The 12,215-nt window shown below is 34.0% G+C and overlaps 1 protein-coding gene across 1 annotated transcript in view; it reads right to left on the reverse strand.

Annotated features, from left to right (window-relative positions):
* Nucleotides 1-4,519: 4,519 nt before the first annotated feature.
* LOC135223631 (exostosin-2-like) overlaps nucleotides 4,520-12,215 on the reverse strand; it is a gene marked incomplete in the record, with an annotated part of 647,541 nt that continues 639,845 nt past the window's right edge. Inside the window, 1 exon segment of the mRNA XM_064262245.1 lies at nucleotides 4,520-4,916. Coding sequence (XP_064118315.1) covers nucleotides 4,698-4,916 — 219 coding nt within the window.

The raw sequence follows: 12,215 nt of genomic DNA on the forward strand, positions 1-12,215 counted from the left end.
TACTATAACATGCACCTATGGTCAACCCCCAGTAAGCTATCTACCCAAATGCTGGTCTAGTTCTGCACAACTCTGTTTGAGTACCATGTGCAAATGCAGGAGACTGAACTAGTAAGGTAAACTGAGGCAAATTTAGTGTGCCTGTGCCTCACTCTACCAACTGATCAAGTTCTCTAGTATAACTGAAAAGCATTCAAAATTTAGCTCACTAATTGATTTAGAGTAAGTACAGGTATGTCAAAATGTTAAGAAAACCTGACCACATAGTATACAGTTGCTGTGTACAACACCCGACCCTGAGTTTTTTCTCACTGCCCACCAAAGCTGAAATTGTTTCTGTGTAACCAGATGTAAAGGCCCATTTAGTAATTAGTCTGTAGAGATCCTTTGTTAAAATAGTTGAGGGATGAACCTTTAATCTAAATACTGTACCTGCTTCTGGGAACTGCTCATGTTTGTTTCATTCATAAAAGTTCCCAACGCTGTCTACCGAGTGTATTACTGATGTTTTAATTGCCTTACAAGTGTCCCTTAACTTTATTATAATATCACAGGCCACCTCTTCTACTATTAGTCTGTGCAAACCAGAGATTACAAAACTATAGCTCAATGACTTTTTTCCACTGCCTCTTCTTGCTTCTGTTCTCCTGACTTTATAACCAATGTTTTAAAGATTAAGAACTATTGCTTCCTTTATGGTCAAGCCCACCTGTCTTCCCTTTCCCTCATTTTTATAACCAATGTTTTAAAGATTAAGAACTATTGCTTCCTTTATGGTCAAGCCCACCTGTCTTCCCTTTCCCTCATTTTTATAACCAATGTTTTAAAGATTAAGAACTATTGCTTCCTTTATGGTCAAGCCCACCTGTCTTCCCTTTCCCTCATTTTTAGTCTCCTTTGACCTGGAATATATAAGGGCATTTGTTGCCCACTACATACATACACATTTACATAAAAAATGGGAAAACCTGGATTACTTTTATTGCATAAGCCAACTCAGAATTCAATATATACAGGTTAAATCTGGAATACCTAAAGACCTCTTGATTGACAAGAATGTCACTCCAGAACTTTGCCAGCACAGTGTTATAGGGAACTACAAAATGAAAGACAAAGTATATAAAATCAGCATTTATATTGAAATACCACCAAAAACATTTACTAATTAATCTTACTTGATACCAGAGAACCAATACTGTAAGCTGCTGCTTAAACAATAATTCATAGAAATTACTTTGAAATATGGCACATCATAAACTAATACTAAAATATCATGACCAAGTCCTTAATTAGTATACTAAATACTAAAAAGATTACTGCATACACTGAGATTCCTCAAGGAAAAACAAATAAAATTACCAGTATTTTTTTTGTATTACAATAGACAAAGCTATAAGTACGCCTGTATGGCTCTGATACCATTGTCATTATTTGGAGAAATGAGTTTGATGACCTTACTAAAACATACAACCATCCTCTATATCTGACTATCAGCATTAAACAAATGCTGTTGCTATCTTAAATCAATTTTACTCAGTGCAACCCAAGTACTCCTTTGCTAGACAAGGTAGTCGGTAATTGGACTCTGCTAATTTGTCTTCGGGTAATCTGACTCCTAGTAAATGTCACTCTCGGTAATGTAACTCCAAATAGTATTGGAAAAAATGCAAAATTCATTAACCCTTAGGACCTGGGGTAAAAAAATAATATGCAGCACCCCAGACCGAGCAAACTTTGAGGTAGGCCAATTAAAAAAAATATATATATTCCCTACCTTCCACGAGAAGTTGAAAATAACTATCTACAAACCCCTTGTGGGGTCTCTTTTACAAGATGATCTTAAATTTTACCAAGTTACATATATATGTTTTTTCCAATAAATAATTTTTATTTTATAAAATTATCATTATGTACAGCTCACAATATCAAAACAGATAAGAACTAAAATCAGTAACAAATTCTGACCATATCTGTCATACAATATTTACGTAAATTTATTGAGATCGAAGATGCACTAACTTTTTGGGATTATGCATGTATTTTCTAATATTTTGTTGCACTTTTATTTGCAAAATTACAATTATAACTGACATATCATAAAAGATAAGAACTAAAACCAACAGCAACCCGTGGTTACATTTATGAGCAAATATATAAAAAGACATGCGAGATACGTAGGCAGTACATCTCTCGAAGTCCAGTACACAACTGTCATGAGGCACCCACTTTATCTGAACCAGTCTAAAAGTTGCCATTTGTGAAATTATGGGTTATAGAAGTATGGCACCTCTTTCCCAACTGATTCCCACAAATCGATAGTGTGTAATATTGTTACTCACGAGTAAATCAGTCAATTAACCAAAACCAGTTATGACTACTCATGAGTATATCCCTCCATTAAAGGTTGAAAGCCTATTAACGGTCTAAAAACGAAATTAATATTTGCAATAAAAACAAGTAAATATAAATATGTACTACGCCAAAAGGGAGACAAATTTACTAAAAGTCATCAATAATGTTTTATTTTCTTGTATTAATAAAAGGTACAATAAAAAGTAAAGCATAATGAAATCATGTCAGGCTAAAATAAAAAATAATAAAAAAAAGGTGCAATAAAAAGCAAGGCATTAATGTAATCATATCAGGCTAAAATAAGATGTGAAGTTTTGTGATGAAAAAAGGTAAAATAAAGAGTAAAGCATAAAAATATTAAAATAAAGAGTAAAGCATAAAAATATGGAGGTTTTGAGCTATTGTTTGTAATAAATCCATCTTTTTTTATGGAACCATATCACTCGGTAATAATCCGCAGTTGTTTGTTTACATCTACAATTTTGGGGGGTCTCTCAGATCTCACCTAGATCAAATTGAATCTTTTTCAGTTGTGCCAGGTGTTCTTCCCTTTTCAATGCAGTAACTAATTTCCAAAATTTAGATGTGTGCAAATTACAGAATTTTGTAGTGCATTCTGATATCTAAATGGTTACTAGTGCAGCGTATATCTGTTTCAGTGCTACAATGCATAGTCTAACCAGCAATGGGAAACAAATGATAAGTTGTTCGTTGTCTAATTCCTCTACCTCTCAAGCATCCTATGTACAATATTTCAAAATAAGACACGAAATCCTTGTGGAAGTTCGTCATCACCTAAAAGCTCTTCAAATCCATCAATCACATCATCGAGAAGTAAAAAAGCCAGTGCCGAATAACGTCTCATTTTAATGCTAAACTTATTATCATGATGGTATTTTTTCTTTTTTAATACACATTTGGCATTTTGAGATAGATGAAAAAGACATGAGATGGAAGCACCAGGAAACAAAATGCTATTAATGTGTGCTTTTTCAAAATCCCTCATAAAGTTTTCTGGGGATCAGTCCTTGACGTAATTCAGTTGGCTTTACAAAGGTGATTCTTGTTTGGTAGTAGTGCAAACGATTGCAAAACACTAAATGAACCCACTTGAAAATTGTGTACAACTGTTAAAATATAATTGGGCAGCACTTAAAAGTTCCATCGCCTGCCCAGTGTTTTCCATTCACTAAGTCATCAAGCCCTTTATCAGCTGCAAACCCAAGTAATCTGTCCACATCCCACAATTACACTGCAGGAAAAGTTTGCCACTCACAGAACTTGTATTCATTGGGTATCTCTCATAATCAATTCGACTCCGAGGGATTGAAGGGGCATTTACTTTTGTGTGATGCCAGTTCCTTATATTGCAAATTACACATGAAGAAGAGGGCATGCGAGCCATTTATATTTTTGAGCCATTTAATATTCATCAAGCTTTTCACAAGTAGTTGCAATTAATGAATGCAAAGATTCCAGGGAAGCAATTGCTTGTGCCTTAAGTCCACTGGAGTCTTGCAAACTAGATTTTGAAGCACACAAACTACGATAATGCTCACCAACGTGCTTAATTATGGCATAATGTTCATAGTGTGTCATGGCATGGACTTGAGTTTTACAGGATTCAATTTAACGTTTCCAGTAAGTCTTAGATTCATTGGCATTTGGTTTCTGCGCTTTATATATGTAATTCATGTTGGCCACAAGTTTCTTCCTTCCATGGCTACTGTTAAAAATGTGAGACATGGTGTATGTATACTATTTCCTTTTTAACTAACTAATGAGGCAGGGAGATGATGTACCATGGGAATACAAACCACTGAAATGATACTTTCAGTTAACTATACTGCCTGTATACTGAAAGTATCATTTCAGTGGTTTGTATTCTCATGGTACATCATCTCCCTGCCTCATTAGTTAGTTAAAAAGGAAATGGTATACATACACCATGCCTCACATTTTTAACAGTAGCCATGGAAGGAAGAAACTTGTGGCTGGCAGTATAATTAACTTTCAGTTAACTATACAGGTACGTATCTGCACCTGATTATCAGCACCGGTAAGGGGAAATCGGTGCATATTGCCACCTTCTTTGTCACTAGACAAGTACCATAAAACTGGATCAATGATAAATAACCAACCAAATGGGAAACAAATATCACTGAAATGATACTTTCTGCTAACTATATTACTCTGTACATAAACAAGTGAATGATAACAAAAATGATAACACTTGAGAGTCAAAATACCAGGAGTGCAACTTACCAGCAGTCAAATTACCAGGAGTCAACATAACTCGATATTAGTTGTAGAAATTACTTTGAAACAATCACAACTTACTATGCTCAAAGACTTCCCATATTATCATACAGCTTGAGCTTTTCTGGGAAATTATCCATATACAGAACAGGATCAGCTCTGAACTCCACAGTTTTCAAAGGCATTGTTCCAAAAACATTTGTAAAATGAGTAACACACTGAGATCGCTCTACCATGTGTGCTTCATTGGCTGACAGATCTCCACTTGTGCACTCTCCACACTTGAATTTCTTCCTTGGTGTTACCTGCAAATTAGTAGCAATTAAAAAGTAATCTATCACACACACAAACACACATATAAATGACTAACAAACACTCCGATTATTAAAGGAGGGTGTTGGGACTTTTTAGTAATTAGTTTGTAGTGAGCTCTAGTCAAAATAGTTGAGGAAGGAAACTTACTCTAAATACTTAAGAGGAACTGCTGATTTTTGTTCCATTCATCAACATTCCCATTACTGTCTACTGGATGTGTTACAAAACAAAATTTCTCTCTCAAAACCCTGGAAAGAGAGCCCTTCTCATCCCTCATCCCAGCCTTTATCAAGTCCTCCTAAATAGGATCACTCTGACGTAAGTGGCTTCATACTAAGCTTATCAAGGCATGATCATCTACAGGCTATACTAAGCATAAAAAAAAACAGGTTTTGACACAGGAAGAACCTATTTTTGGTAGTCGCTTGTGAGTCCTCAAGGAGTTGCCTTTCCATGATCTAATCAGAGCTCCATGGTGACCAGACTAATGTCAAGGAATTCTCTTTTAGCTGGTCTTGTTGCAGGGTATTGTGTTGTAATGATAAACATTATAACACGCGATAGAGTATAAATGGACTCAAGATAAAAGGGCACTTTCTCTAATCCTCAGCAAATGCTAAAAACCAGTTTATCTGCATCCAAACCCGCAAGAAGAAGTGGCTATGTATGTATGTGCCATCATACGTTTACATACAACCAAAGACAGACCATGAAACCATCCATTTCTGTTGGCCAATGCAAAATGATCCCTTACCCAAATCCTATGTCCTTTTGTCAGAGAAGTGGGAGGGTTTTGAGAACTCAACAGCAACTTCCAAAAATAGGTTTTTCCTGTATCAAAACCTGTTTTTTCATAGTGTAGTCATTGTCTTATCCTCAAGGAGATTTACAAAGGTAAATCTTAAGTGCTTGCACTGGGCATAATGTTTTGTCTGCTAAATCTAGTTTACTTAGAATAGGAGATTTCCAATAATAATTGATGGTCCAGTTTGCTAAAAAGAGTTCCTGATGCTAATGTAGCTTGCGAGTTGTGGTTGAATTGTGTTCGCTGAATTGAGGGGCTGATCCAAGTCTAAGCACCTTGTTCTGGGACCAAATAATTGAAACCCTCTGAGAGCAGGTCTTTGTAGTGCAAAGGGCAACAGAAGGGAAGTGACAACTTCTATACTACAGTTAATCCTGAATTCATTAGTCAATGGTTCCATTAATGTGGCCTTGTATGGCATGATTGTTGTAACTGCAAGGTGTTTGACTTCAAAAGGGAAAAGAAAAGTTAAAATTGTTTCTCTAGAATTTCTGACTGGACTCTAGGTATAGACATAACCTAACCATATCTTCCATACATACTTGTACATAATGCCAGATATATAAAGTCTAGTTTTTGCACTGGGTAATTAGCAATGTCGGGCAAGTAATTTTCATGGTGGATACAGTAGGGCCTCGGTAATTGCTGGGATAGGGACCACAACCACCCGTGTTACGCAAGTATCTGTGTTATCACACCCTCAAAAAATGCTTAGGCTCTACCCTAATTGCATACTTCAATAGTTAAAACACCAAAGACACCCTACCTGTAACCATTCTTATAGGCTAACTGCCTACTTTAATCTTTGTTCAAACACCAAGTATACGTATACCTTAAACTATCATATGGGTACTCACCATTGATCCAGCATTGCCTATGTTAACTGAAGATGATAAACATATTTGTACTGCAATTTAAAACTATCACAAAGGCAAACACGCATTGCATGGTCCTATTAGTAGTAGTAGTAGTAGAAGGGAACTGTCTGTGAAATGGCTCCCTTGCTCGTTTTATCAAAGACAGTTCCCTTGCTCGTTTTATAACTCCTTTGTTTGTGTTTAAGTTTTATGTCTATAATGCCAAAAATCTTTTACAAACCTATTTTCAATTTCCCCCTTCATCAGATCTGCAAACAAAAGTACAGTCACCTCTCAATTAACGCTCGTGTTACATTCCTGGAGAGCTCGTGTTTATTAAAAATGTGTTATTTAAATATATTTTTCCATTTGAAATAACAGGAATAAGGGGCGTTACATTTCTGGACTTGCAGAACAATTTGCTTTGTTGCTAAGTACAACTGAATTGGATAACAGCAACATCAACCATCATTCGATAGTAAACAATTACCGTAATTATGTTATAAATGATGTTATGTAGAATAGGACTGATATATTTTTATGTAATAACTTTATTTGCTACAGATCAAAGATCAGCAAGAAAATATGCTGTTAAATTTAAACCAAGTTGTAGCTGAAACTGAGAAAACTGTTCAAGCTGCTAATGACTGTTATTGTGCATCAGCAACAAGAATAAAACTCCAGTAAAGTTATGCCATCAAACACAACTGGAAATAAAATCGAGAGGGAATAATTTTAATCAAAACTACTGGGCTTGAAACAAATTTTACTGTTGTTTTCATGCAAATAAAAGGTAAATAACGTAAAGATCATATTACGATGAAATAAAGTGAAAACAGCGAACAGAATCACGTTTTTTCTTTTTTCTCAATAAACATGCTTCCAACGCAATCGATTAACGAAAAAATAATTTAGTTTACGACGAGACTTACTCAAGCAATATTTCAACTTAAAAATTCATCGTATAACAAAAAACTACCTTGTCTCATATCATATAATGAAAGTATCTAAGGTAACTAAAAGCAAGAAAATTCGCACAGAACTGAGTTAAATACAACGAAATAAACTTGTATTCGCCATTAGCTGATTTCCAAACCAAAACATTGACCGCTATGTTATCATTTTATAATACAATAATAAGAGAATACATACAATATTATTGGATACAGTGAAGTAATGTATAACTTTTTAAAAGATTCATGGAAAAGATGCACATTATTCGTTACAGCAGCATGTCATCGCTCAATTATGCCGATGTCGGAACAAAGCTGATTCTCAATTTCAATTTTTTTTTTCTTTTTGCTTTATCAATAAATAAAACCTTTCTCTTTATTTATAAAGAAACAAAGTTTTTCCCTTTATTAATATACATATTGTGCTATGTCTTTGTTTATGTCGACGGCCGTCGTCTACAGCGCTGATGCGCGGGTGATTTGAAAACAACGCTTAGGCGCCACTTGCTTTAAATCTAAATTTTCACGTTTTTTAAATATTTTTAAATATTTTCTAGCTCGCGTTAAATCGAAAACATGTTAATTATACACACGTTAATTGAGAAGTGACTGTATTTTGGTTTCACTGGAAAATCTCTCAAAAAGATTAATAAAACATAAACGATCAGTTAGATATGGACAAAATAGTTCGGCAAATTTCCATTATATAAATAACACAAACCCTACCATGGACTGGAACTTATCCCGAATTTTATACAAGAGCAGCTGTCGATACAAATGTCAAATGGTGGAATCTTCACTAATAAAGCAACAAGATACGCAATAGGATCAACCTTTCCAATAGTGCCTGGGATTCTGACCAGATGGGTAACATCTTCCATAAGGCAGCAATGAAGCAGATTAAGACAATTAACAGTACACACAATGGCTCAGTGGTGTCCCTAGGCATCACCTACATTTCTCTAATGAAACTCCTTTTGTCATTCACTGCTTGATAAGGGTGGAAGTACGTCCACCGAAATATAGTCCTTATCTTTAAAACAGACGAATCCTGTTTTAACAGAGGAAATTATTTACATACATACATACATACAGAAATAAAATATATATATATATATATATATAATATATATATATATATAGATATATTTATATAATATATGCTATATATAATATATTAAATATAATATATATAGCAAAATATCAATGAAACATTATTTCACTTACAGAGTCCATTTATACTGTGCATTAACTTGATGTACAGTCAACCCACGAAAGAATTGGCGTAGTTTCTTAATTCATTGTTCGTTATGGAAATATTGCCATATGCAGGTGCCAGATTATTTACTTAACAATAAATAATATTTCCTTTCAAAGGTGCTATACTTGAAATAAATTGCATTAGAATTGAGTAGACTTATTTAACGTATCAAAGATAACCATTTTGCATCAAAGATAATTATTTTGCAAAGTAAGGAAAATATATACTAATGGGTTCACAAATTCTAATTTTCTTCTCAACTCTAGCTTCGTGATAGCATAAGCATTTTGAAGTTGGCTTTGCTGCCGCTCGAGTCTTGACCCAAAGTATCTTACTGCGCTGAGGTGTTGTCATTTTGTCTCCTACAGCCGATAAATAATCCATTAAGGCGTCAACATTCTTGAATAGTGATGTTTAATTAAACTAGTTTTGTCCTTTGATCAATAAAATAATCTGCATGACACATTTAGTGGGCCTAAATTGGACTTCTGATTTTCACATATGATTAGCCCAGGTCTATTTTCATACATTCTCGAATACATCTTGTGAATGAATATTTAAATCGACAATATCTATATTTATCTGCTTTGATTGGCCATGTGCTCCTTTTTCATATCCTTTTGAAAATTGCTTAACATAGCTTACTCAGATCTAGCTATTCAAAGTCAAAAAGCAATCTAAAAAAAATCAAATGAATATAATTCAGTCTTTCATTTTTCATCAAATTCCTTTCATATCATACTGTTTCATCTGGATATGTTGGAAAACTGTGGGAGTCAAAACTGACGAATAGATTAAGAAAGGCTTCCATAAAAGCTTTCTTGAGTTAATCTTTCTGTAGCTATTCATTTCTTCTAAATAGAAATTAATTAGAATTAGTTTCACTTGTATGGCTAGACCTACTACCATAAGCATATTCAATAAAAACCTACTGCTTTAATCAGGGGTACCTCTTTGGCAGCTACAACAATCATACAGGGTGCAACACGAGTGTATGCAAATATTTTGGGGAATGAAACATAAAGTAACTTTGAACAGAAAATATATGTTTCCTAGGCCGATAAATGACAAATTGACATTAGACTCCCAAGCACATAACATCAAAAGCAACAGAATAAGGTGCATGGTTCACAATGTTAGTTTATAATTTTTCTCTCTCTATTTTTTTAAAAATTTGATAACATTTTGTGAGTTTCCGTTTTCTGTAAAATTTAACAAATGGAATCGTTCAACTACCTTCAACTTAATATTGAAATGGTAATGTAAGGCTGATGTTTATACAATACTACTAGTGATAAGTGTCTCCTATCTAAGGCAGTCCCCGGGTTACAACGGATTCGGCTTACGATGTTCCGAGGTTAAGGCACTTTTCAATTATATTCATCAGAAATTATTTCCAGGGTTACGACGCATGTTCCAGGGTTACGACGCCTACAACGCTAATGTGGCACAGGGTATATGACACCAAAAATGCAAAATAATCAATATTTGAAGGTTTATGGATTGAAAAATGCAATAAGAATGCAGTTTACATAGTTTTCAATGCACCCAAAGCATTAAAAGTAAGGATTTCTTAGGATTTTTTATGATGTTCCAGCTTGTGACTATTTCTGGCTTACAAAGCGTCTCAAGAACGGAACCCCTGTCGTAACCCGGGGACTGCCTGTATTTGGTAATGTATATCAGTGGTTGTGATACGATGTTTTTTATCACTTTGTTTCGTTTACCTCAATTTTGCTATATGGAAAATAGTTTTACACAATATCATAACACGATGTTCTAAAAGATATCATTGACTGTCTTTAACGTCATTACAGAAGATTTCTTCCATCTTTGAAAAGAAAAATAAATTAACCCTTTAACGCCGATTGGACATATTAAATGTCGATATAAATTGTCTGTTGGGTGCCGATTGGACGTATGGTACGTCAATATAAAAAAGTTTTTTTAAAAATTCGCGGAAAAATAGTTATAGGCCTACTAGGCGAAAACTTGAATCACGCGTCTTGGGGGATGCTGGGAGCTCACGGATCAAGGCATTGTTTTGTTTACAATCGTTACCCAGGCGCGCAAGCACGAATTTCTTTCTTTTCGCACTAAAAAGTATCAGCGACACATCTCGGAAATTATTTTGTCACTTGGACATAATTTTTTCACCATTTTATATTAACCGTTACATGGAGTATTATATATGAAAATGTGCGCAATTTCATGTAGAATACAACAAAAAACAACTCATGGATGTAGCTTTTATCAGTTTTGAAATATTTTCATATAAATAACGATAAGTGCCAAAATTTCAACCTTCGGGCAACTTTGACTACCGAAATGGTCGAAAAACGCAATTGTAAGCTAAAACTCTTATATTCTAGTAATATTCAATCATTTAGCTTCATTTTGCAACAAATCAGAAGTCTCTAGCACAATATTTCGATTTATGGTGAATTTATTAAAAAAAATTTTTCCTTACGTACGCGCAGTAACTCCCAAAAAAATCATAAATTTTTTCATCCGATTGTCGTAATGTTTGCACCATTTTAAATTAGCCGTTACATAAAGTTTTATATATGGAAATGTGCACAATTTCATGTAGAATACAACTAAAAACAACCCATGGTTGTAGCTTTTATCAGTTTTGAAATATTTTCATATAAATAACGATAAGTGCCACAATACCAACCTTCGGTCAAATTTGACTTGACCGAAATGGTAAAAAAACGCAATTGTAAGCAAAAACTCTTACTTTCTAGTAATATTCAATCATTTACCTTTATTTTGCAACAAATTGGAAGTCTATAGCACAATATTTTCCTTACGTCCGCGCGGTAACTCTTCCGAAAAAAATAAGAAGTTTTTAGTTTGATTGTCGTAATGTTTGCACCATTTTAAATTAGCCGTTACATAAAGTTTTATATATGAAAATGTGCACAATTTCATGTAGAATACAACAAAAAACAACCCATGGTTGTAGCATTTATAAGTTTTGAAATATTTTCATATAAATAACAATGTGCCAAATTTTCAACCTTTGGTTAACTTTGACTCGCCCGAAATGGTCAAAAAACGCAATTGTAAGCTAAAACTATTACATTCTAGTAATATTCAATCATTTACCTTTATTTTGCAACAAATTGGAAGTCTCTACCACAATAATTCGATTTATGGTGAATTTATGAAATAAACTTTTTCCTTAAGTCCGCGCAGTAACTCTTCCGAAAAAATCATAAATTTCTTCGTCCGATTGTCGTAATGTTTGCACCATTTTAAATTAGCCATTACATAAAGTTTTATATATGAAAATGTGTGCAATTTTATGTAGAATACAAGAAAAAACAAATTATGGTTGTAGCTTTCATCAGTTTTGAAATATTTTCATATAAATAATGATAAATAGAAAAAATTCGTCCTTCGGT

The sequence above is a fragment of the Macrobrachium nipponense genome, chromosome 10 (genome assembly GCF_015104395.2).
Source record: "Macrobrachium nipponense isolate FS-2020 chromosome 10, ASM1510439v2, whole genome shotgun sequence".
NCBI classification, from domain to species: domain Eukaryota; kingdom Metazoa; phylum Arthropoda; class Malacostraca; order Decapoda; family Palaemonidae; genus Macrobrachium; species Macrobrachium nipponense.